At 44.2% G+C, this 27662-nt stretch overlaps 1 protein-coding gene across 6 annotated transcripts in view; it reads right to left on the bottom strand.

Annotated features, from left to right (window-relative positions):
• Nucleotides 1–27662, bottom strand: part of EXOC3 (exocyst complex component 3) — a 1019937-nt gene that overhangs the window by 421029 nt on the left and 571246 nt on the right. For all 6 annotated transcript variants that reach the window (XM_069620467.1, XM_069620465.1, XM_069620469.1 and 3 more), the window contains 2 exons: nucleotides 5267–5392; nucleotides 2129–2229 (listed from right to left, as the gene is read on the bottom strand). In XM_069620467.1, the coding sequence (XP_069476568.1) occupies nucleotides 2129–2229; nucleotides 5267–5392 (227 nt within the window). The remainder of the gene's footprint in view (nucleotides 1–2128; nucleotides 2230–5266; nucleotides 5393–27662) is intronic.

Genomic DNA, 27662 nt, shown 5'->3' with positions numbered 1-27662 from the left:
GTGGTTTGACACTCTATGGCATAGATGCATTATCATGCGAGCATTTGTATTATTTTTAATATTATGTCTTACGAGCTCCAAATAAGTGTGGAGTATTGTAGGCCATGGAGATTTTCCTCAATGGTTAAAAATGTCTAGGTCCCTTTCCTGCCTACCCCATATATTTTAGGTCTTGAACCTTGCTCTAGGCTCTAGCATACAGAATTGGGGTTGGTAGTGTCTTTAGGATACTGCACAGAATTATGCAGGCCCAAAAGGGGGATTTACCTGCTTGTTAGGTTTTGTGGTTCTCTGTTCTCCCCATCCCTGTGAATTTATATTGATATTGGGTGCCTACTGGTCATAGTGGGCTCACATATAGACAGAGGGGTCAGAAGAGTCCTCTTAAGCCACTTACCCTTTTTATAATATATTTGCTGTCTATTTCAGACTGTGTTTTATACCATAAGTAATATTTTGCACTAATAGATTTCTATGTGTGACTTAATAAAGCTATTTAATTGATCAGTGTCGAGTATTTTCTATGGATGTGTGTGTGGATTAAGTGTACCTATGTGTCATCCTACTACCACTACCTGACAGTTAAGCATTGTTGATCTTCCTCATTGCCTACCCTAAGAGAGGTTTGGCTTCCCTTTCTTGTCAGGTGTGTTGGCATCCCTTTAGGGTTATAGGTTGTAGTGTCCTCAACAGAGGTTGGTACAAAACTGCCTTAACACGAATCAATAATGTTTTTCTTTCCGCATTAAGTTCAATGGATAAGTAATTTCTTGTTATAAAATTATTAACCATTTACTGAACACCATTTTAATCTGCAGATAAATGTGATTCACCAAGTATGAAATGACATGTGCCATCATATAATGGGTGGTGACATCACACTCATCTGAGCAATAAGCCAGGATCAGTAAAATTACATATCGTATATAAAAATCAGGACAAATAAATCTAGGCTACATGTACCTTTGTTTAAAATATATAACATTTTTGAAAAAATATACAGTTACAAGAGTAATCATGGGTCAAGTTCATTTTCTTTGTTATTATCTGCAATGTGCATCACAATCAGGTACTAGAATCTATTGCCTAGGTTTTTATTGCATTGCGACCACAAAAAGAGCCCCCACATGTTTCTGAGTGTACAGTTAAACAGGTCCAACTCAATTCCTGCTCACCTGGTCAAGAATGTATCCACACGTGAACCACCTGCTCACTGTGCTCAGAGAGGCACAGCTCCATCTCACTGATGAGGCCCAACAAGGCTGAAACACGTCTATGGGGTTATTGTTGGTACTCTTGTTCAGAAGGGAATTGCCATAGCATTTCAGAGCTGGATTGCCCATGTGGGCGGGACAAAGACTGATATGCAAATGGTATTTCCCATCTGTGAAAGGTACAGTGAGCAAAATGCGATGGCTGCGAACTCTCAAAGTGGTAAAAAACCACAGAACAGGTTATCATGCCATGTTCTTTCTGGAGAAGGGCGCCTGCTACCTTTTTTGTAAAGTAACATCACACTCATCTGAGCAATAAGCCAGGATCAGTAAAATTACATATCTGATATAAAAATCAGGACAAATAAATCCAGGCTACATGTACCTTTTGTTTAAAATATGTAACATTTTTGAAAAAATATACAGTTACAAGAGTAATCATGGGTGAAGTTAATTTTCTTTGTTATTATCTGCAATGTGTATCACAAACAGGTACAGTAAGCAATGTTCCTATACTAATCTATTGCCTAGGTTTTATTGATATTGTATTTCGATCGCGCTCGTACACAAGTGTTTCACACGGGAATCCGTGAAAAAATGATAGTTACCACTGCCACCAGCCAGTTACCACTGCCACCAGCCATGTCGAGTCGGGAAGGGGGACACAAAGTGCCCCTTAAGGTACAGAAGGACAGGGGAAAAATATTCCCCCTCCAGTACTCCATTGTAAGATGGTTTGTACTGGATCTGTATTTGAAAGGACTAGTAAAGCCAATGGTGATTTTACATGTTTCTGGGGGACAATAGTCATGGGTGTCTGGGTGTCTAAACTTTTATTGCAGTCAGACCACAAAAAGAGCCCCCACATGTTTCTGAGTGTACAGTTAAACAGGCCTAACTAAATTCCTGCTCACCTGGTCAAGAATGAACTCATTTGCTGTAGACACAACAACAGCACCTTCTTTTTCAAATCTTCACTTATCTGTGTGGCCACTTGAAGATTCTGCTCAAACATCTAGAATAAGGGGAGATAGTTGGTACAAATGAACATGTAAATATCCAGTCTAAGGACAAGTCTTTATATTAGATTTTAATATTGATCGTACGTCACACACTAACATTCACAGCTGGACTTTTCAACCTCAAACATTAAATAAGATTAAGATGTTGACATATTGATATGCTTGAGGACTTCCAAGGCCACAGCACACATCGCAGTCTAGGCGTGTGGGCATCTCATTGCATCTTCAAGGGCACCAAACATTAGTGAAACGTTTTAACAGTCATGGTTTGTCTGAAAATTCAGAAGTTGATCTGTCAGTATCACCATTACTCCTAAAACCGTTTAGAAAATCACACCATAAATTGTAATTTCGCCTGCTAGCAGAGGCAGCATTTCAGTCATGTGCATCTGAAACCTTGTAATTCCTGCACCTCAGAAATGAAGGTAATTCCTGTCGATTTCACTGTACTCCGAGAAATAATTCACGTTTAAATGTGTCACTGGTTACTACCAGTCGGCACATTATTGACATTTGTTGTATTTTGTTGTATTCAGGTACGACTAGATAATGCTGGGGCAGTGACTAAACCCGTTCCCCAGACTAGAGGAGTGAAGCAGGGATGTGTTCCAGCCCCCACTCTGTACAACATATTCGTATCTGATGCGCCAGAATGCTTACAGGGAATCAACAACTGCCCACCAAAGATTGGCCCTAGTCATTGTCCCATGCTTGCATATGCAGATGACTTAGTGATCCTCGACCATACCTTTAGTGGGATCCTAAAATCTGCTAAACAGCTATGGGATTATGCCGAGGCCAACGAACTTGAGATCAATATCAGCAAAACAAATATATTATTGTTTTCGGCTGGAAGAGTAGCCAGACCCCGCATGATGATAGGAGTGATTGAAATTAACTATACCCCCAGCTATAAATATCTAGGTGTTGAATTTGATCATAAGGGTAATTATCTTACCTGTATTCAATTGCGCAGAACAAAAGCAACACAACTTACAGCACTCATATACAAATTCACGCGAGAACGGAGTGGTTTCTCTATATGGGCGGCACGACAGCTGTATATCCAATGTTTGGCCCCGATGGTCACCTATGGGCTTGATCCCCTCTACAATATGAACTCGGGATGGCTACAGCTGGTTGAGGGTAATTTCTGGAGGAAAATCCTCGGCCTCCCCCAATGTATACCCATGGCCCTGATTAGATTGGAACTAGGAATTAGTTCCCTCAGAGCCATGGTTTTGAAAAAACGGATGGAATTATACATCCGTCTTAAGAACGACCCTGTGAATGGCCTTCTAATTAGTATCAGCAGGGAGTTGGAGGCAGGCAAACTGAAAAACTTTGAAACCCAGATGAAAAAACTATGTGAGGAAACCTGCTGGCAGCCGGAGTGGGGTCGAGAAAACAATTGCCTGTTCAACAATTTTGGGTACCGTCTCAAGTTATGGGACTGGCAATGTAATTATATTCACCTTGAAGGGCTGAAAAGTTACAGCTTTGTCTCACACGTTCTCTACACTTTTATGAAGGCGCAGCCTTATTTAAACCTCTGTCCGTCGGATCAATTGAGGCGCTTTCTTCTACTCCTTCGTATTAACCATCTCCCAATATTGGCGGCCAGGGGTCAGGAGATGGGCCTAGCAAAAACGGAGAGGTATTGTAGAATCTGTGACCTGCCCAATGAACTTGAAACTGCTCGACATGTTCTAACATCGTGTATTGGGATGAGAGCTAGCTATATTAAACATCTTGGTAGATCTGTGCATAACCCTGAATTTATAGAGCAAGCAGAATTCTGGATACAATGTGTCAATACCCTTAACCCTAAACTACATATGGCACTATACCAGGTATGGCGGGATGCTTTTGCTTGTGCACTACAAACCCACAGAGGGAGCCTTGGAGTATTAATTATGTAATGGGAAATGTGCATGCATGCTTGTCTATCCCTTCTCTTATCTACACCTGTTCAAGAAACATAGTTAAACAAAGATGTTTATGTATTTTATTTAGGTATTTATGGGAGGCTGTATAGCTGCAAATCTTGTACATTTTGAAATATTATATGATTATAGGATTCTATGAGGATGAATACCTAATTATTATCTATTTATTTCTTTTATCTCTTTTACGCTCTTTTATGTGGAATATGTGTAAAGTTTGTACGTATGTACTAAACTATATCACATTAATAAATAAAATAAAAAAAAATTATTGACATTTGTTGTATTTTGCTATTGGTAGTTTTTTCTAGAATGTGCTGGCTCTCATCCTGGGAATTGCCAGAAGCTCTGAAAAAGGCTACCACCAATCATCTCCATGAAACTAAAAGAGTAGTAGAATTCAATATATTGCCTAATTACTGACCCAACTCAGGTCTTCAATGCCAAAGTTCCAGAAACTGGGCCTATCACCCAACACTACTCACATTTGGAGTTTAGTAACATTTTCAGAAACTTCTATGCAGGTTACTGTTTTAGGCAGGGCTACCAACTACAGTAATGAACATAAGGGTAGAGCTTCTTACCAATAGGAATGAATTCAAAGCAAGCAACAAATTCAACAGACCTCACAGCAGCATTTGACATTGTAAGTGTGGCGTGCCAGAAATAGGAGTCGGACCACAGGAAATGAATCAAACAAAAGATTTTCACTAACTTAAAGAAAAACTTGCATACTCTAGCCCTATTGCTATCATGAGCTTCCCGGTCTCCAACTGAAAATCTAAGGTGCTTGCACAGGATGTCTCTTCAACATAAAAAGGTCTCTCCTCGGTCCAAAATCTAATCTACCTTGCCTCAACACTAAACGCAAATGATAACAACTGCAGTAAATTCATGCAATGGTTAGGATCTTGTAGCTGACCACCGCCCTATAAGATATATATATCCTTAACTATCGAACTTAGTTCTGACAACCCCTCAAATCAATTTTGGTGGTTTCATTGTTTTCCTCATCAAAAGCAGAATATATTCATAGTGCCAAAATACAATTGTCTTAACATTCAGAAAAAGATTGCTGCTCTACCTGAAACACAATAGCTGGCAGTGTTGTCTGGAAATAGCCATCTTGGTCAGCTTCAGGGTCTGCATTCTTCCCCCAGTCTTTTTTGTCAGTTTCTAGTGCTTTCCGCAACCAGCCAATGATGTTGGACTGTAAAGGTGAACAAGCAAAATCATGAGTCACTTGAATAAAAATTGACTGAGAGCACACAGATAAATGCTTCTGTACAACAGCACTTTTGGCTAGTATTAGCAAACCATGATTTAAAAATGTTCTACATACACTTCATGTACAGTTCCTGCTTGCAAGTTTGATCCTCAACCGTCAGTACAAGATAGGCTTTAATTTTATTTGAATTTCTATCTCAGCACAAGTTCTCATCCAAACACAATCCAAATGGTAAGCAGTAACTTTAATGCGCCTTTCCACTGAGGTGGGAGGGAGATGTAGGTATGTAAGTGATGGATAATGTCAAGGAGTCATGTGACCGGATATTTCCATTAGCAAGGCAAAATACATTATCAACATTTAATGGCGCGCATCTCCCCCGACTTAACAATGGCTATTGTGATTAGTCTTTCCATTAATCACAATTGATGGTTGCTTGAGTTCAGGAATGTCCACTCACTTAAATGGAAGGATTAATTCATGAGAACCCTTAATGGGATTTCGGGCAACCAGGGTGGTATTACTGAAAAACCCAGGATTGATTGGCTTTGTCCTCCAATAATCCTAATCTATGTTTTGTATATGATATGCTAATTAAGGAAACTATAGATTAATTTAAAACTAAGATATCTAAACTGATCCACAGGATGCAGAGGTACCTAAACTGAGACTTAAGGTGCTCTAATGTTATTTTTTTAAACAAATAAACTGAAATAATTCTATTAAATTCATTTGGAAGTGTCAAAAGAGAAAAAAAGTGTATTTATATAAATAATAAAATACAGAACCATAGTCTTATAAAAACAGTTAAAAAAAATAAGCAGTAAAAAAATCAGTAAATTGGTATCTCTGTATCACAAATCGTCAATTAAAAGAGCCTCAACTATTTTGGAGTATCCGATTCGGGCGAATAGGATTAATCAATAACCAATTATTTTCCTGATTTAACAGTCTGTAACCTGAGTCGTGACAGAAGTTTGGACTACAGCCTCCATGATCCCTTACATTGAAAATGTTGAAGGCCTGATGGGAGTTGTAGGCCAAAACATCTGGAGAGTCAAAGCTAGTTGACACTTGCGGAAATCCAAAAATAGGTTATCAATTCATTGAAAAGTGATCAGGTTACATTTATTAAAGCACCAGCAGCACAGCTGTTGAGCATTATGTTGTCATCCACACCATTTTCTTCCCACAGATGTAGAAAATCTCTCAGCTATTAGATTAATTATGGAAATCACAGATCCCATTGAATCCAGTCCGCAAAGACATCGAATTTGTGAGGTGGCAGAGTACATAGAGGGGAGATGGATGAAGAGTTGCTGTCTGCTCTGGACTAGTATGCAGAGGCAGATAACAGACATGGGTGATTAGGTGATGAGGTTGGCACATAACCTGGGTTTTATGTTGAAATGCAGTAAAAAAATGAGGACAAAAACACAGAATTAATTTTGTTCGAACGAATTTCGAAAGTATTCTCTTTTTGTTGCTTTGTTTTTAATGCAGGGGTGCCCCAGCTCCCCACCCGCTACCAGCATCCACACACCTTATTGTATACCCTAACTCAAACCCCTTCTATTTATAGTTTAAAAAGGTGGAAAATTAATGGGAAAAAAATGCGACCAAAAAAATCAACTATTTTCATCATCGTTGATTTTGCATTTTTTTTGGGGGGGTATTACCCGTAAACTGTACCGTTTTAAAAATATCACTGCTTTGACTGACGTCTTTTGCTATGTCTATGCTTATTGTGATAGTGTGCAAACCCTAGCATGCAATCATTTTCTCTCTTAAAGGTTATTTACAGGGGATATGGGCATTTTTAAAGTATTCTTTATGAGATTACAGCATATTTTGAGATGGCAATGTCACACAGGCCTATCCTTAGGGGGCAAATGCTAGTATATTGGGGCAACACGATCATAGGTGTGACATTACAGGGACAAACGCTGGCATGTTATTGCAATGCATCTACAACTGCGTCTTTACAAAAGTTGGCAATATTTGGGGAAAAACCATCACAGTTGTGTCCTTAAAGGGGCAAAGACTGGCAATATTTTGGTGCTAAAATTGATTTTTTTTAAATCAACATTGGGATGGATTTTGCCTATTATAGTGAGCAGGAAGACACTGAGATTTTAGACACACCCAATCAAGGCAACGCAGTAGAGCGGCAAGACTTAGTCTCAGGTCGGGCTGTGAGAGCGGTCTAGGGCTACAATGAATGCCCACAGAACAATGCCAATAATTCAAACTAGACAGGCTATGTGACAAATCTGTGGATGTCGTCCCTTCTTCCCTAGAGGGAGACCTTTCCCAATGGGCCAGGGCAGTGCATCCACAGTACAATAATCCTTGTGGGGGTGGGGCGGAGGGGGAGGAACACATGGGAAGGGAGGCCCCTTATGGGGTTGGGGACAACCAACCCCTGAGAACGCGCTATACCTCAACTTTGTTATACCATCCCTCTTTGCCAAAGCCAAACCCTCCTTCCCGTGAACCAAAAAGTGCCAATATCTTAAGTCAGCCAACCCAATACAATGAACACGACTAAGGCACAAAATGATCAAACTTGCCTTCCATACATAGTCAATGTAAGTACTGGGAAGAAGAAGATAGCTAGGAGTAGGAGGATTACTCCAGGGAGCTGTTGTGACTAGTCTAGTTTTCTGCCATATCAGACTGGACCAAAGCAACACAAAATAGAGGGAAACCAGCTGAAGGAGATCCACCCTCCTGAGAGGAACTGCAGAACGAAAGAGAAGAACGCTGTGCACGGAGGAGGGAGAAGGACCACACGTACTCCACGACGTGAGAACTACGCGACTCGCTGCCCAAACAACCTTCTGGGCGTCCCAGGATCACGGGTGCTACCGTACAGAGAAGAGGTGGAATCCTGAGAGAGACGCAGAAGTCCGCAAAAACCGCGACTGACGAGTCGAGACCCCCGAACACTACCGGAGCCTCGAGCCGACGTCCCCCTGCTCGGAAGACGCAAACCAAGCACAGAGGTACATGGGTAGACCGAGAGGGGCTAGCATTCCAGGAAAGCTGGGGAATGAGCACAAAGAGCAGAATGGGAGGGTCTGGCACCCTGGCAGCAAAAAAGACGGACAAGAAAGAAACACATGCTTGGCAGGAGAGTACACCAAGCTGCTATAATACATCACTGCAAGTCTGGCACCCGCACCCATATGAAAGTCTATGAATAAGGTGAAGCTCATTCACAAAAGCACATGGTCTGGGACCGAAGAAGATAAAAAGAAGAGATTAGCAGAGACTATCTTAACATTTTCTGGGGTGTGTTTGGCAGGAGAGTGAACCAGACATAAGCCCTCTGTGAACAAAGAAGAGGTGTTCACAGGAAACCTGTGAACTTTTGTTGTGCATCATTGGGAAAGTTTGGAAAGTCCAGGGAAATGGAGACAAGTCCCCTGGCTGAGTGAACACTGTGTTGTAACCTGTGAAGGTCTGGAAGTAGTCAGGGTCTGAGAAATACTTCAGTTATCCTAAAGATGTTTTCTGTTGTGTTATTTTGTAAAGTCAAGTGAACCACCTAAGGAGGAGATGAGCTCCTAACTTGTTAAGTAGAACAGCAGGAATCCAGGGGAAAGGAGCTAATCTCTGGCCTTTCGAACATCGCATTGTGGAAAAGGAACATTTGCTTTGTTTATTGGCAACGTCAGACATTGGAATCTTTCTGTTGGCAAAGAACTTTCACCATCACTTTAGTTGAGAATAGTTGAGAACACTAGGGCAGTGAACGCTGACCGGGAAGGTGGGACGTCAGTCAGCACTGCCGCAGCCCACTGAGGGGGAGATAGGGCCACAGTGAATGACAACACCCAACCCCCCCTATCGATAGAGCACTGGAGGCCCTGGGCATCACCTGGTGGACCCATTCTGAAGCTAAGCCGTGGAGGCCCTAGAACAAAGCTGCAAGCCTGGGGGCAATACAAAGCATGGAAACAAGCCTGGGAACCACTGTGCTGTTCCCGCATGAGGCTGCTGGGGCATCCATACTCAGCCTTCCACCCATGCAGAGTGAATGCGAGGTAAGCTGGAGGATAGCTCAGTGGCAACGTGCTCGCCTTGGAAACAAGACGACACGAAGCAACACAGGTTCGATCCCCGGGTCCACGCTTAGAATTCTCTGGGTATTAAGCGCGTTATTAATACGCAACTAAGACATATTCAAGTAACAGCGCCTCGATGCCCCCGTGCTGTGTGAGCGCTTTAAAATGTAAATGAATAAATGAGCCCTGTTCCAGCAGAAAGGCGAGCGCGGTTAAGTGTGCTGCAATATTTACCTTTTGCCCTGCTGGGCTACTTGCTCCACCTGCAGCATTTCGTTTTCTAACTTCTAAGGGCCTGCTTTACTGGCTGATTGGGCCTCTGCCACAAGGTGCTATTGCATCGCACCTTCCAACATGGCCACCCCTGGTTCCCGTCCAGCACTAGTGCTGGGCTGCCTGACCAGCATTTGTCTCCGGATTGGTCAGTGCTCTGTTCTTGAAGGCCCATCAGGAGCCGGATGGTGTAAGCCAACCCCGGACTCGAAGGCCCTGTCTGTGCCTGTCCGGGCCAAAGAGGGCCTCGAGGGCCTTAACCCTGCTCGAACTGTGATCTGTCCTCCTGACAAATTACTTCGCCCCGTGTCAAGTGATCCTAGACTATTTACGCACCATGAAGACAAGAAACTTAGTTTGGCTGGGCTCCACCAATATTCTCTCATGAACGTCTACTGTGCCTTTCACTTCTTCCTTCCTCGCTGCAACCAACATTCATCTTCCATCAGTGCGCTTGTGACTGACTCCTAGTTAAAATCTGATTTAGGTGTGTTCAACATTTCATCTGTGAATCTCCTGCATTTCATTGTTTTGTGCCTCCATTTGATCTAATTCTATTTCTTTCTGGTTTGCATTTATTCCTTTGTGCCTTCTCCTACTTGGCGGCCTGGTGAGTTTAACTAGAACTGTACTGTGCAGCTACTCCTCCTACCTTGTCCAAACGTTGGCCTACCTATGGCTCTCTGCATTTCTCCTATATTCTCTAACTGCTACACTATCACCTATCCCCCCTCTATCACAAAGTTCAGTAGAAAACCCCCCCAAAAAAGACAACTTGAGTGCAAACCCTGGACTTCCCATCGCAGACACCTACGTCAGCGCTTCCGCTAGAGAGATTTTCACCGATATCCTGTTTTCTGTCCCCACTCCAGATCTTTGGACCCCCCTCTGTCACAACCCTCGCCCAAAACCTCCTCTGGCAAACCCATTGGCCAGGTGGAGTCAGGACTCATCCTCTTCAAAAGCCCTCATGGGGCCAGTGCTGGCGCCTATGCCGCCAGGCTCATACACATGAAAAACAATGTGCTTGGGAACTACTTTATTGTATTGTCAGCCAACATGGAGGCATCCACATAGCTTGGTTCCTAAGAACCAAGCTATGCGGTCTAGTGTTTTGGGTGTGGTAGCCTAGGGACTACTTTACCTGGACTATTTTGTTGGGACTATTTAAACCACACCCGAGCAAGACAACACGCTTTGCGTTACTTTGCAGCTTGCAACGTGACGCTCACCGTGTCCAGCTATTCCCTCGAACCTCGGAGAAGCAGAACCTGCAAGGAGACAAAAGCAACATCATTAGCAGCAGCATCTTACCTGCAGTCTTCATCTTTAAACACTTGCAGCTACTGAGAACAGCTTCCTCGAATCTGCACGCCTACCAGACAGAACGACCTGAAAGAGGAAGATAGAGGCAACATTAAAGAAAGCAGTAGAGACATTTACAATTTACGAACTGCTCAAAAGGCGTACTTTGCTGGTCGCCTCTCGGCTGGCACCACTCCGGACATTCCACTCGCGCTGAAGAACACTGCGACCTACAAGGAAGGAAAACACAGGTTAGCAAAGGCAAGACTTCGCAATGCTGCGCATAGAGCTTACTTACCGCATCATAGCACTCTTAATGCTCCATCATTTACCAGCTGGGCTCAACCAAGCCATTTCGCCGCGCTGAAGCTCCGCATAGCTAAGGGAGAAAAAGAGACATTTTAAACAAAGAAAGGCATGCAGGATAGCAACAAAACTAAAGAACAGCAATAAGACCTACCTGAACAATATCAAACGGGCCAGCGTCAGTGAAGTAACTGGACCGCACTCGCCCATGAAAGACAACGCGCCCCTGCAAAGAAGGCAGGACGGAGAGCACGCCAAATTCTACCACAAGGTGAGGAGAGGGCGCCAGAGGGACTGAAATCATACGGGGGTGGAGGGAGGATACTTACCCCAGTCGGTCAGTCTTGAAAATAGTCCTCTTGTATTTTCAGGCAGAACCTTCCCTGCAGACCACATCAGGGCAAAGCTGAGAAGCATACCAGCGAGTAACCCGGATGGGTGGCGTCGGTGGATACCAGGTGACGTAACACCCCCCCATCTTATCTCTATTCTCTTTCCTTCCACATGCTCTACCATTAACAGTGTCACCAAGTGGGAAGTCCTCTTGGCCGGCTTCTCATCCTAACGTTGCTTCGTTAATGTCTTTCACACTGGCACTTTCCTGGTTCAGGCTCCACAACCCAACCTCCTTCTCTTTGACTGGATCCTGCCTTCTCTCATTGACTTCCTTCCTTCTCCTGCATCTCCCCCTTCTACTCTCCCTCCCCCTCCTCTGACTGGTGTACCATGCCCTGTACATCTCCCCAGAAAACCTTCAAAAGGCACAGACATCCTCCATCTGGCAACTCTTAACGCCCACTCAGCCAACAAACATTCCTCTGACATATGTCTCTTTTTTTTTTGTAACCTCGATTTATCATTTTTCACAGATATTCAACAGAATTCAGCAACAGGTAACATTTTATCGAATAACCTAACACCAATACTAACATATACAATACTAACATATACAATAGATTGATCATTTAATTAATTAATAATTCCTAAAAAGTTATAGATATCCAACAAAGTTAACCTACAAAAATATCAATACTGTACTGCTACCAACCCTCTGAACACATTTACTATAAAATGTTTATGTTTAAATATTTTTACTGTGCTACCATGACCCTAGGGCTTATGAGCACAGACAATACCAACACACAGAAACAGCCAGTCTAGAGAAAAGCAAAAAAAACAGCCCATCAAATAGAGAAGAAAAATATATATATTACGCACATACCCACATATAACACACATACACCAAACTGTATTAACATACATTCAATTATTATTGTTTGGGTCTTCATTCATATCATTTATTTCTATGAACCATATAGATCAATGGCGTCTAAAAATCTAAATAGACACTCTTGATTTCTGCCATGATGCATACATTTCTCAAAATCTGATAACTGCATATCGCTAACCCAGTTCTCCAAGATCATCTCTAAGCCTCAACCTCACCATTGGCGGGGAACGGGGGCACAGAGGGATTCCTTAATCTTCCCCGAGTTGGTTCCTGCTTCCATCTTACCTACCCAGCTGTACTCTTCCTTTGAAAGCCGGGTTTGCAAGTTGGTCATCTCTTCCATCCCCACCGTGACCATTGCCACCATTTACCTGCCTCCAGGCGCCACCACCCTGTTCCTCTCTGAATGGGCCGACTTCTGCTCTTCCTTACTTTCATCCATCTCCAACCTCCTCCTCCTGCGCGATTTCAACATCCAACTGGACTCCCCAGGCTCTACATCCATTCTCTTCACTGAACTCTGCACCTCGCTTTCCCTCTCCATTCTCCCATCTGGCTCAACCCACTCAGCTGGACACACTCAGGATGCTCGCATAAACTCTGACCTCTCTCTCTCTCTCTCCCCCCACTAGTCGCCCCTCTCTCCTGGTCTGACCATTCTCTCCTATCCTCCCACCTGAGTCCCTCTGGCTCCCTGACCGCACCCCCCCACCCCCTCAAAGTCCCAACAACCTTGTTCGCTAACATCCGCCCAATGAAACAAGTGTCTGCGGCTGCCTTCGCTTCCACCTTCACCCCGCTCACCCCACCACCTCTGCCTCTGCCCTCAGCAACCTGCACCTTTCCATCACCAATATTGACATTCTTGCACCAGTCATGAGGATCCGCTTGAAACCTGCCTCTAAGCGTAACACCTGGTATGACACCGGTGCAGGGCAGCAGAACAGAATGGGCAAACCTCAGGCTCATCCTCTGACAAACTGGCCTGCCGCCTGCTCCAAAGGCAATACAGACTCTCCATCCGTGCCAAGAAAAGAACCCACACACAGGCACGTGTTTCCTGTGCATCCAATAACACGGCTGAACTTTTCAAGATCTGCAGGGAACTAGCTAACCCCTCCTCAGTCTCCTCCTGCCCTTCTCCCTCTCAGGGGTTCCAAGTGTTAATATCTCTGCAAAAATATTGCCATATTTTTGTGGCGATATTAAGGCATGGAACCTGCGGGGGACACCCCCGCAATCCCCATATTATTTTAAATGGAGAGGGGGCCACCACCACTCCCAAAAAAACCTAATATTGCCCCCAATAAAAATATCGCCTATGGCCGTTCCAGACAACCATATATACGGCGATATTTTTGGTGGGGATAATATGACCTCATACCCTCCCAGGCCCTCTGCAATGCACTGGCCTCACACTTTGCCTCCAAAACCCAGGACATCCGGACCACCCTTGCCACACCCCCTCACAACCCGTCCCACACACCCTCACCTCTATCCCCCTCCCTGCTCCTCATTCCTTCTCCTCCTTCACCCGTCACACCTGAAGAAGTTACCAGAGACGTCTGCTCTATGAAGGCATTTTCTAAATAGGTTCTGCCTGCTCATCCAGGACCTCACATCCTGCCTACCTAGACTATCAGGCGCCTTAAGGAGGGCTTCTGTGCAGAAGCCTGTGAAAAGACAGCAGTTCTCCCCCATTCATACAGCCTGGCTGTCAATCACACAGCCGGGTGGCTGGCCTGGCAAGGCCAGTCTCCTTAGCCAATCAGACAAGAGTGCGACTTGGGTTACCAAGGGAACCCGTGGCAAGGGTCCGAAGATCCCTCCCTCACATCCTGCCTACCTAGACTATCAGGCGCCTTAAGGAGGGCTTTTGTGCAGAAGCCTGCGAAAAGACAGCGAACAAAGGAGTCATCCCCGGTTTGGCGCGCAAAGAAAAACACGAGAAAGGCTTTAACAAAAAGAAATGGTGACTAAACCCAGCCGGAACCAAAATAAAATGTATTTGGTCAAGCAGGGTTTATGTTCGAGGCTAATATAATAGCCTAAAACATTACCACGTTTATATAAGATAATCGCGGTAGAAAAGTTAGGGTAGATACCACTGCCACCAGCCAAGTCTTAATGTTAAGGGAGCAAAATAAGGCTCCAAGAGGTACAGACAAAAAGGGATAGGAGTTAGCCCTTTCCAATACTCCATGTAAGATGGGGTGTACTGGGTCTGTGGTTTAAAGTGACTATGTAAAGTTAATGGCAACTTTACCTGTTTTCAGCCCCCAGATAAATGGAGTCAGTGGGAAGTCTCAACGACAACCCTGTGTCACTGCACTGAAGGTGCAGTGTAACACCCACAAAAGTGGTGCACATGGAGTAGTTGAGGCTCCAGTGCCCAAGATCACACAGAAAGTAGAAATACACATAGCAAAACACATGTAAGAGTGGGAAAAAAGGCTCACACTGTTACCAGGTGAAAAAAAGAAAACCTAGAAATCCAGCAAAGGTGCTGGGGGACTCTTTAGGTAAGGGAAATCAAACATTTATGACAATTCTCCCTAACACACCCTAAAAAATGTTATTTTAGAAAATGTAAAGATCCCCATTTGCCAACAATGACTCCTCTATAAGGGAATAAATTACACATTTACAACTACTCCATTAGTCCAAATTCAAAGATAAATTTCCGGGTGAAACCCAGCAGCAACTTATTACTTGGGCATAAAAGCTATACTCAAAAAGCCCCCTATTATAGGCTCAGATATAACCTAGCCAGCAAAAGCCTTTAAAGAGGGCACACTTTCCTAGCTACTTCTGCTTCACGCTACGTGACCTCTGCAACAAGGAGAGCTCGAGGCAAAGACCCTCTCGGGACTGTGTCCTTCAGTGGTCCCAGCGTCTTCTCGCACCTCCAGTTTCAGTTTGCTCTGCATACATGGCCGGCACTGCTTTCTCCTCTCCTGCTGCACTTGCTGCTCCTGCTCTCCTCTTACTGCCTGCACCTGAGGGGGATTTTTAAGCCTTTCAGTCTCCCTGAGGTGTAGGTTGTTTACACTAACTAGTTACTGCTCCTACAGCAGTATTCCTCTGCATCCCTCTTCCTCGTCCCAGTACTTAGGGAATTATTACTTGAAGTCCCTGTCAACAAAATTAGTTTTCCTAACCTTTTCTACTTTGCAATAAGCCATTAAGAGATTGGGAACTGGGGGGAAATTAAACAAGGGTTTTTTTCCTGGCCTGTTCCCCCGCCATGTGATCCTCCCACAGAACACCACCCTCAGGGCCGGGATCAGGAAGTGTCTGCCTTCCCCAGGTCACATGAGAAGGGTCCCAGGCTGAGATTCAGGGGGGGAATCACTACTAATTCATCACAGTAACTGTTTCCGTTATAGGATCACAGAACGTGCGAAACAAAAAAAATCATTACAGTGGGCCCATTTGGAGATAACATTTTTGAGTGGGGAAAATATCGAGTAAGCTAAATTCTATGGGCGGTTTTCCCAATCCAAAAAAAGATACTGTTCAAAGCCCCAGCAATATTTTATGTTCAAATATAAGAAAACTTTAGAGCCAGTATTCCTTTGATTAATAAAATGAGAAAGGGTGAATCCTGAAAGGCTACTTTAACTATTGTCACCCTCTATACCCCTGCCCTAGGAAGACTTACCTCGTCCTTTGGCTTTCACAATAACCTATCTGCTAACAAAACCAAAATGATTTTCCCCCTTTTCCCCTTTCGCCTCAGCCATCTATGAACAGATTACCTACGGTCTCACTGAAATCCTTCATTGGATGGCCCTCCTCTGTCTCATGCAGGCTAGGGGACGGCAGCCACTATCTGATCCTGGGGTGGTATTATGAGGGAGGATCACATGGGAGGAGATGGCTGTCGGGGAGATGTGGTGAACCCATTGGGGGAAACACAGTAGTCTTCTCTTGTAAACCAGGAAGACCACAGAAATTCCTGAATCCTTAATGGATGATTGCCATTTTATAAGTCCCTTTCATTATAGGACCCAAAGAACTCTTCCAGTAAAACATTATGAACAGAATAACATTCACAGTTCAAATGCACATAATTTACATTTAACATCTTGTTGCTCTGATGTTTTGGACCTTCACATCAATCCTGTGGACTACGACTCCCGCAAAGCCTCAAGTACTGAGATAAAGAAAAGGAGGAAGGGGTCAGTAGGGATTGAAGGAAACCTCACGGCAAACACGAAAACTAGTGATTATGGTGGAGATCAGCTGCCTGAGGCATTTAGAAATGGCTTGCATTTCGAATTCCAAGGGGACATCCTCCATCTCCCAATATGCAGTTATTCCAAGGAGGCATTCACAATCCACATTAGACTGTAGTTCCTCCAGGGAGGTATTAGCCATCTCCCAACACGCATTCTCCTTCCCCAGGCCTCTTTTCACTTTTTCCTTCTCCTGGGGACACCCAAAGAAATTCCTGCTTCCCTTATAGCTTAACCTACTTTTGGCAAGTATTTCCTCCTTCCCCAGACAGCCTTTTGTTCTGCTGGGGAGGCGACAAGGGTGTATCACCTTGCCCTGGGCATATCACCTTGCCCTGGGTGTGTCATCTAACCCTGGGTGGTGGGACTGTCTCCTTGGGGGGCAGTGGGTCTCCCTCTTCCTCAGTTTCTTAATCCTGCACTCTGCACCCCCGCAGCAGTCGCCTCACCGCTCTCCTTTTCTCATTCTCAGGTACCTGTTCTCCTTCTGGGTTCACTTGGAGTTCCTCGTCGCCAGTGTTATAATGTAGGGTCGGGGAGGCAGCATGCTAAGTCCTTAGATTACTTAATAAAGTTGCGTGCACATAAGATACAGGTATGACATCGGGTACAGGAGCTGGTAGCTGGATATTAAGTATTACAGGGAGAGCCCACTGGCTCCCACCACCCAGGTGGTATGCCTCTCTCACTTTGCTAACTCTCTCTGGGCGGAACCAAGCTCAAGGCATAACATTCCAAGCTGCTGCATCAGCATGTGGTGTGCATTCTATGACATCATAGCCACAGAGGATGAATCTACAGAGATGAGCCAGGAGGTGGGGAAGCAGGATATAACACACCTCCTGCTGTTAGACAACCAACAAGGCAGACTCTAAAATACCAAACAAGCAGTGGGAAACAAACAACACCGAGCAGCAGAGGTGAAGCAGAAAGCAGAACCGCTAGTGAAGGGCAACACACGGGAACGGACGGTGCAGCGGAAGGCAGAGGTTGTCAAGCTGCAGCTTGTCAGCCTTCCTTAACAGTGTGGCGGGAGACTCAGGGAAGCCTGGCAGGCACCAGGGAAGAGCCAAACCAGAACCAGCAGCAGCAACGCTGTGCAGAGAGCGGTCGTGCTCGAAAACACCAGCTTCACTGGCAAGGGAACACAAAGCCGGTGGGGAAGCTGGAGCAAGGTCTGCAAAGCAAGAGACACTTTACCTGAGGGAGGACTTTGCCGCAACAGAGTGCCACGGGTTGAAGAACACCAGTGAGATGGCCCAATGATAGTGGGAACTCTGGGGTGTACCGACAGGCACAGAAACAAATGAGATTTTATTGACTACCTCTTACGTAAAGCAGAAAGACTGAATTTGCACCACACATCCTCATGCATTAAATGTCAAGATGGGGGAAGTTGGAGCAAAGGTTATTTTAAGCAAATGAAGTTTAATGAAGAAGTAGAAAGGTAGAATTTGTACAAGTCTCCACATGTGCAATGTCAACATGGAGAAAATAAAATATAGACAGTGCAAGAGTACAACTGTGCTATACTGAAAGACTAAGATAACATTAAAACAATTCCTGTTCATCGGGCAGTGAGCCTTTGGGGAAGAGATACCTGGCAGGAGAGTATACCAGGGCATCTAAAGAATCTACTCAAGGATTCCTGGCAGGGTAGTATACCAGAAAGTTATCCTTGAGAAGTTGTGATACAAGTGTCATCCTTAGAAAGATACTGTGGGCGTGAAAAGCAATAATAGCACTGCACAAAATGACCAGATCATCTCCCAAACACCATAACTCAATAGACCCCACGCAGGTAACGACCACCGCTTGGGCCAAAATAGCTGAGATATTCCGAACAGACAGGCTAGATCACCAGAGTATGCCAATCTGGGGGGACCCCCAAACGCAATTCACTCTGGATGGAGAGGTGGCCATGCATTGGAGTTCTAGAGGCATCTCTCAATGGGGACAACTGTACCCGGATAAGCTCTTTGTAACATGGGAAGATATCAAAGATATAGTAGGAGACACTAACACACACAAACTGCAATATATCCGAGTGAGAGCTGCAGTGCGGAATATATGTCCCATCTTTCCAAAAGAACTGAGATAAATATGGGGCTAGGGTATATGTTTACAGGGGCGACACAAAAAGTCACAGCCTCCCCACTTTATAAAGTTATAATCCAAACACGTCCGGCGGAGACCCATGCAGCCAGGCACAAGTGGGAACAGGACTTGGGGCAACACATAGAGGACCATGAATGGGTCCGGATATGTGAATTAACCAAACAAATATCTTGCAACTCCAGATCCAAATTAATCCATTATAAAATAATTCATAGGACACATTATACCCCAGACAAACTTAAATGTATCTACCCTACCGCAACGGGAAACTGCCCGAGATGCCACGCTGAAGACGCAAATATATTTCATATGCTCTGGGCATGTATAAAGCTGAGAGACTACTGGGCAGGGGTTTGTACAGCTCTTGATGATATGGCAGATCAACCAGTGGAATGGACACCATGATTGTGCATGTTGGGGGCGGTGGGAAAAATGAACCAGATAAGGCGAAAACTCTTAAACCTGGGTTTATCGATAGCCAAAGGACCAATACTAATGAGGTGAAAAATGTGCAACCGCCGACTAAAGCAGAATGGGACAGAGATATGCTATGGACGAACGACACAGAAGAACTATACATTGACTCAGTACTTCCTTCATCCAAACCGAGAAATATTTGGGCCAGATATAATCAATATTTAGCTGACAAGGAAGTGCGTGTAAATTCAGGCCCAGAATCAGAGTAATTGTGTACAATGTAATGATGGCAACCTGACTGTATACATATATGTGAGTGCGGTAACTGTGTGCAACAATAAATAAAGTTTAAAAAAAAGAAAGATACTGTGTGGAAGAGACATTTTTGCCATCCTTGGAGCTTTTGTTCCCTAAAAGAGACATTTTGCCAGCTGTGAGAAGGTGTTGCATGGAAAAGACATTCCTACTATTCTTAAGAGGACATTTCTTTGGAAAGGACACTTTTGCTATCCTCCCTGAATTAATCCATGGGTAGGGAAGTATCCTCTTAATCTAAGGATGTCTCCTCGAGAGAACTTTTTGTTGGATATATTTATTGGCTTTACATTTGAACACTTTTTGGCTAAACCTATATCAGAGATGTAAGGGAGGCCTGGTATCACAAGTCAAGACAGACACAAAAGATGCAATGTTCAAGGGTGTTTATTGAGCAAAAGGGTTGGATAAACTACTCTCTCGTCCTATATCTAAAGATGGGAGCATGCTCTACCATCAAATAATAAAAAAAACAGTCCTAGTTAAGTCTGTCAAAACAAAATGGCCTATACTAAAAACATATTGCTTGCCCTTACGCTATTACAAATATGTGTGGGAAAATGGTGTTTGGAAAGAAAGATAGGGTTAAAAAGTAATTTATCAGGATGACTGAACAGTGAGGTTCCCTTCCCCATGGTTTCAGCTCAGGACAAGGTGGCACACTGAGGCTTTGGAACACACTCTGGCTTCTTCGGCAGGAAGATTCAGTTTGGGACACAAGCCAGGGCCTTCCGCGACAGAGTCTCTTTTCCACACAAAGTTTCTATTTGCAGAATGCCTTGAGTACACATAAAACAAAGTTCCTTCTCTTCAGGAGTTTAAAGTTCATAGGTTTGCAGGTTCACAGTTTATAATTGGCCTTGCTCAGCCGGTTCCAACCCCTTCAAACGCAAGTTGACAATATGCCTTCCTCAGTCGGGCCTAGACCTTGCAATCACAATTTCTCTTAGTTTTGCAATTTCTCACTGTTCGCCATTGGTCTCTGTCAGCTGGGCTCGGACCCCCTTTAAACACAAGCTCAAATAGGTCTCCCTCAGGTCAGGCTCGGACCTTTCACTCCCAGATTTCTCATATTTCATTTCAGGTCTCCCTCTGTCGGGCTCAGACTTTCCAGTCAGGAAGGCTTTTCCTATCAAAGACTTTCAAATCTGAGAGTGGTTTTACAAATACCTCTGCATGACCACTTTGATTGCCATTTACTTTCACCATTCTGGATATGTTAAACAGAGACCTTCGATTGGGCACTTTCGCTATGCCGGAACACTCTGTTATATTATATCACTTTTATATATTTGACTCTTTCTCCTCCTCCCCAACTCTGTCGTTCAGCCGGGAGGGTAACCGGCCACCTTTGTTCTCCCCAAAGGATTTATGCCTCCTTTGCTCCTCCCCAACACATTTGTTAACCCCGGGAGGGTTCACTAGCTTTTCTCCGTCGCTGTTTCCTCCAACTACACATTCCACAATGCAGCACTCACTTGCCACAGATATTACAACTGGGCTCTCTCCCATTGTGCACGCGAACTCAATGGTTGCCTTCACCTTCTTTCTCATAAATCTTTGCCTTGATAATGTTGGGGCCTCTGGTGCCATCTTGCTCCTCCCCAGCACCCATGTTCATCCGGGCAGCCTCCACACTTCACCTCCACTTCTACTGCCTAGCAGGCCTTGTCGGGAGCTCCTGCTTTGCTCCACACACATCACTCCAACAGTCAGTCCTGGGCTGAGAAGGATCTGTGGTTCTGCCCTCTGCTCTGTAACTTTCCTACATTCGATTTGCAGCCATTCAGAAAGGGCTGTCCTTTCTCGTGCCCAGCCTAGCTCTCTTGACTTCTCAGGGGCTCCTCTCCGTAGTGCTTGGACCCCTCTTGATTTACAAAAATTGTCTTTGGACTTCATGTGCCAGAATGCACCAGTCTGAGCTTTGCTCCCATTTCACCAACTTCCCTAAATAGCATCCAGGCAGTTTTGGGAGTTGCAGGATTTTTAAGACGATATCTTCTGACTTAAGCACTTCCAGGTAGCCTCAGCTGCCCCTGGTTTAGCTCCCTGGAGTCAGAGCTCCCTTGCCATACTGCTGCCTTCCCTGTACTCACAGGCACAGTGTTGGCGTAGTCCTTCTCCCTCCAGGTCGTCCAGGATTCTTTCTGCTCTGGCTTTTCCTTCCTGGTCTCCATGCTTCCTCCAGCACCCCCAGATTGCTCAGAGTGTGCCTGTGAGCTCTGTCTTTTATACTGTCTGGGAGGCTAAACAGGTTTCAGGTGGGAATGATAGTTAAGGGAGGCCTGACCTTGCCTGGCATCATTACCGGGACAAAATGGTGACTGCTCATAGGAATCACTTGCTCATAGGAATCCTCATGGCTCCCTTCTGCTTCTTCCTTGTCCCATTGTTTATGGAAAATAACAGTGGTGGGGGATTATGGGAGTTGTAGTGTAAATGGGGTGAATCATTGTCAGGTCGGAGAGGATATATGTATGGTAGTGGATACATGGGTTTTGGTACCAGAAAGGGGGAGATACTGGGTCTATACCAAGGGCACTCCTCCTGCAGTCCCCAATGACCCCCTGCCCAGGTGATCCTCCTTCGCTTGTCCACCTCAGGGTTGGGATCCAAGCGTGATGGCCCTTCCCCTGGCCACCTGTACAAAGGATCCTCAGGGCCTATAAGTGAGAACACCCTAGGGTTTCTCAGAGACTATTTATTTACCTTACACTTCTTAATTGTTTCATTTCTAGTGTGAGGATCAGATATATTTTGGACACAAGGATAGTTTACTTAATTTTGACGACAAGACTCAGACTGACCCTTAGTTGTAGTTTCCTAAGTAGGGAAACTCTCGTTGGGATAGACATAGAGATGCCTTTATCTAATCCATTTTCTTTTCATAATTATGCCTGATGTTGGGAATACTACCACTTTGTGCCCGCCTGTCATTTCTGACCCATCACATAGGGGCTTTCAACATACCCCATTGGGAGGAGAGTGAACGTATATTGCGTCCGTTTATGCATGAACATGAAGAGATACTGACTCGCTGGGTGTATAGAGAAAATGTGCAGCACAAGTCTACAACAGTGAAATACTTAGCAGTGTAAGGAATACATGATAAAATTGTGTCGGGATTGGGTATCACGGGAAAGGATGGTAATACAATGGCATCTACAGCATGCCGCTCCTGAATAAAACGGTACACCTCTTTCCCTGAGTGACAGGGCCGGCGAACAAGCTGTGTCGAAAGAGGCGAGCCCAACCCAACTCAATTAGGGTGCCTGAGTGTCAGCAGCCCCCTTCCCCTGCCCTCCTTACCTGCATCAATGGCACCGCAGTTGGGGAAGATGCCAGCAAGCACGGGAAACAGCTGTCTGCCAGAAAATCTAGGGGCGCCGCTGGCGGCACAACACTGCCCGCCTCACGACGGAGGAGAGTTGCAGTGAACCAGGGGGTGCAGCAACTCCCACAACTCTGGCCAGTATTGAACACGGCCCAGCAAGCTTGCAGCAGAAGGAGTAGCGATCAAGACAACGCCAGTCGCTGCAGGAAGAAGAAATGATCCCACTAACCAACCAGGGATAGTTCCTGAGGGGGACAGGCCTCATAAATCAGGGCCCCACTAAACCACTATGGAATTTTGTAAGGGGAAAAAGCCTCCAGAGAGGCTTGGGAGACCAGTGTGTTCTGGAGAGCTGATATAGGCTTCAGGTGAGAAATGCAGTAGAAAGGGGCTGGGCGTACTATCACTTTTTAGCCCTCGCTTGGCCTTCCCCTGCAAACCCCCTGAAGCCAGTTAAGTGATTGGAAAGGGCGAGTATCCAATCCTGGGAGGGATTGGGGTATACAATGAGGTGTGTGAGTGTGCAAGTGTGGGTTAATTGAGTGAGGCCCAGTGGCGGAGGAGGACGTCTGAGAGACCAGTGGAGGTGAGAGCGTTTGGAGTGTGGAGGCTATTGTTAAGGAGGGGGTCTGTGGAGTGTGTGTGTGGGAGCGAGGGGTCAGTATTGTGAGGCGGACAACTGCTTGTATATAAATGATATAGAAATGACCTTGCTTGACCTACTCTACAGAAGAATTCCCTACCTAGTTTAAAGGCTAAGGGAACATTTTCTAGCATGGGAACACTGGCGCTCACACTAAAACAACAAACATACAAAAGAAATGATATAGCAACACAATATAATAAACAATATTAACACATTATCTGAATGGCCTTCTCCTGTCTTGGCAAAGATCACTTTCCCCAGGCTTCAAAGTTAATTCTAAAATGTTCAGCAAAAGCAAAGAAAGGTTTTGAACTTGCTCTTGAAAGTTCAAAAGTTCATACAAAAAAACCAAAATCCACTGGTAACAACTTTTTGTTCCTGGATGAAAACATCCCCTTCCAATTTTCAGAAAAGAAATGGCACCAATGGTAATCCTGGTTATGATGGTAATTTGTCTCTTCAAGATAAATGGCCACAGTTCAAAAGAAGGTGCAACATTCCCAAACACGAATAATACACAGTTCTTTAGGACTAATTGTTATGCTTGAACTAAAATGGCGCTGGTGCACAGTGCATTCTGGGAGCGCTCGGAGCCATGATGGATATTTACTTCATGCCGCAGTGAAAAGCTGCACACATTTTGCTGAGTGTTAGATTCACGGTGCTGAGGAAAACATGCTTTCCAAACCTGGTGTGCAGTCGAGGACATTTCTGCTGGGAAAGCTAACTTTGTTATGGTTTGTTATGAGCGTGTTTTTAGAGGAGGGAGGCACTCTGCTCCTTGAGGGTGGCTGTCGATTGACCGAGCTGGCAACCGACGGCTGCTCATCAACTGCGCAAGTGCCATTTCCAGAAGGTTCGAGAACTGCCACCCCTTTTCGGAGTGTGTATATATGCGGAACCCCGCAGGTGGTCAGGTGAGACTTCAGCCGGAGGACGCTTACGTCCGGCATTCCTGTCAGCTGTGGTGCTCTCGGCCTGGCTGTTCCCGGGGTCTTCCAGCCGCTTCTGGGCGAGATGAGGAATCCAGTTACGCTCACGGTGATGTGTTTTCTTTTGAATTCTTTGCTTCTTCTGTGATTTATGTCTATATTACTTCTGTGAGTTATTTCTATGTTATTATTGGTTGCTTCTAAACTTTGAATAAATAGCCGTATAAGTGCTGATTATCTTCTAAGAGTGTGTGGTTGCGAGTTATTGCGTCTTTCTGCGTTCAAAGTATTGGCTCTATAATTGCATTGGTGATTTATGTTTTTCCGTGCACTCTGGGGAGAGCAATACACTTCTTCAGTTACAACTTTACATTGGTATATTTGTCAGGATGATTTCTATGTGCTGCTGCTTCTATCATCAACAACCACACTTCTACTGTTGGTACTATGAAAACAGCCACCTCTGTCCCACAGTATGTTACTGCTTCAAACCACTTCAATGTGACATCTGCTGACAACTTAATATACCACCACAGTTTGAGTACTACTACCACTGCTCAGTGCTTTAGAATTATTAGAGATGTTTTGACAAAACACTTTAACCTCTGCAGGTAGGTAAGGTACTCTTCCTTTTGACAACTTTCTCAAAAGGGGCAGCCTCTTTGCCTTTTCGGTCTGTCTAATCACCAACCACAAGAACAACCTATTTCTGCCCATAAGACTCCCTTCTTTCTGGCTTCAGTAGTCTTTGACACCACAGGTTGTATTTTAGTTCAACATATTCTTCACAAACAATTAACTCCCCTTGCCCAGCTTTGCTCCCACCTTTATGCCAGTTCATTCCAGTTATTACCCAGAAGCCTTGGTGCCACTCTCTCAGCTTCAGGTAATAATAGCACACATGTATCGTAGGCCACTTGAATGTTAACAACTTCAAAGGGTAGTTGGATGACTCTTTAACAGTTGGTAATACTGGTTTCACTATAGAACGGGGATGCCTCTTGGCTTGGGTAATGCATTTTCTTCTCTTCAATACTTTCGACTATTTTTTTTAAAAAACCCTTTATTTATACATTTCACATAAAAAACAACCAATTCAAACATTAAATTAAATCAACAGTACAACACTGGGATTAAAATCACCCCCAGCACTAATCAAAGAATATACTAACACATAGTTTAAGGAACATAACACAACTTAATCTTATTCAAAACATGCTCATTCCAGTTATGAATTTAACACAAAACACAGGATGACAAGAAAGAGAAAAAAGAAAACAAAAAGAGGGGTGGGCAGGACATCACTCACACATACACACACACGTACAATATATAAATCGACAACCCTACTACTCAGTTTCTTTCCTCAACTAAAGCCACATGCAATGTTCTTACGTACCTTGCAAACTATTAAAGGGTGTCCACAGTTCCAAATCATTTTCTTTTCTGTTTTCGAAACAAAATGTTCTCAAAGTCTGACAACACCTGCACATCTTTCACCCAGTTCTCTATCTGTGGCTTTTTCCTCGTATTCTATAACTTCAGGATATGATTTGCCGCTAGTACTAGTACTTTGTCAATCCATGCACTATACTGCTTAGCATTTCTACATCTTGCTCTACTAGACAACAAAAGAGTTTGAAGAGGCATTCTCTGAAAGTTTATTGATAATATTGTGTCCATTCTGTCTAACACATTCCCCCAAATGTCTTTGACCTAGAACAATTCCACAACAAATATCTAAGGGTGCCCCTCTCTTAACCACATCCCCAGCAAGTGTCATTGCCAATCAAATTCAAACCATATATACGCACCGGAATCTAGTATAAGCGTCCTAGCATTTTCTGATGTGTGAGTTTCAAGTTCAAATCCAGTTTAATTGTAAAGCATGCCCACAGTACTGGCATCCATTCTCTATAATTTCACAACCCAAGTCCTCCATCCATGTCCCCTCGGTTTCTCCCAAGATTCAACAATGAAAGGATCCATATGTGGATACCATGCGTGGCCATGATGCAAATACAGCACATCCATTTGGCTCACTCTCTATTCGCATAGACAACATATCCAGTCCCTGCAATAAAATAGATTTGAGATCCCTAAATCTACTTAACTCCCTGTTCCTCAGACCATACACCCATTGTAATTCCACAAAAGGTATTATTTGCCCATACAGCAGCCCATCTCCGAAACTCCTTTTGAAATCCAATTACTCTAGTTTAGTGTTTTATTAGTGTTTGGAAGACCAGGATTATGCTAAAGAGAACCCTTTTAATGAAAATGCAAATTCCTTTCAGAATTAGTTAACCATAAGGCAAGCACTTCTCTAGTCACATTACAAGTGGGTAATTTGTCATTAATATTCGGCATAGTCCCCATTGAATAGATAAAATCTATCCCTTTCAATTGATAACCACATCGGCTCATGTGCATTTCCGGAAAACACATAGTGAGACACTTTCTTCAGTATGAATACTCTGTTACTCGTCAAGGTGTGGGTAGCCAAAACCTGTCTTGAATATTATATAGTAGTACAAATTTAAGAAAGTTATGAAAAATCTTAATTTCTCTTCAGCAATTTTTTTGAGCATCCCAGAGGTAATTTATTTACTTGGCATTTTGTAAAGCATGCCGAACCCACAGGCATCTGGGCGATTATTGTATAACATAAAGCACCTTTGGTAGCAGTCATTTTAATAGCGTTGATCTTTGCCCAGATCTCAAGGTTAACCGGTCCCATTTCCTCATGTCTCTTTTCAGCATCTGTCAACTTATCCAAATTCAACTCTACAATTTCCTTCAAATCTCTTATTAAATATATGTCAACTTCCTTTTCTTGTTGAGGCTGAGTGTCCCACTTTCCCTCCTCCACCTCCTCACCTGAGTAAATCGTGTCCTCTTCCACTGGGCTCAAGGATCGATGGGATCTGTAGTCCTTCTCCTTTTTGTTTTGAAGTTTGAGTCTCGCACGAGAGGAAGCCACAGTGAAGGATACTAGAGAGCACTTCCCTGAGGACCCCACTCCCAGGAGGGACAAATTAGGGAAAAAAGCCAAACATGT

Source organism: Ambystoma mexicanum, chromosome 5q, assembly GCF_040938575.1.
Source record: "Ambystoma mexicanum isolate Mex_15411 chromosome 5q, UKY_AmexF1_1, whole genome shotgun sequence".
NCBI lineage: Eukaryota > Metazoa > Chordata > Amphibia > Caudata > Ambystomatidae > Ambystoma > Ambystoma mexicanum.
The sequence above is the reverse complement of the archived record's forward strand: the minus strand, read 5'-3'. Positions and strand labels throughout refer to the sequence as shown.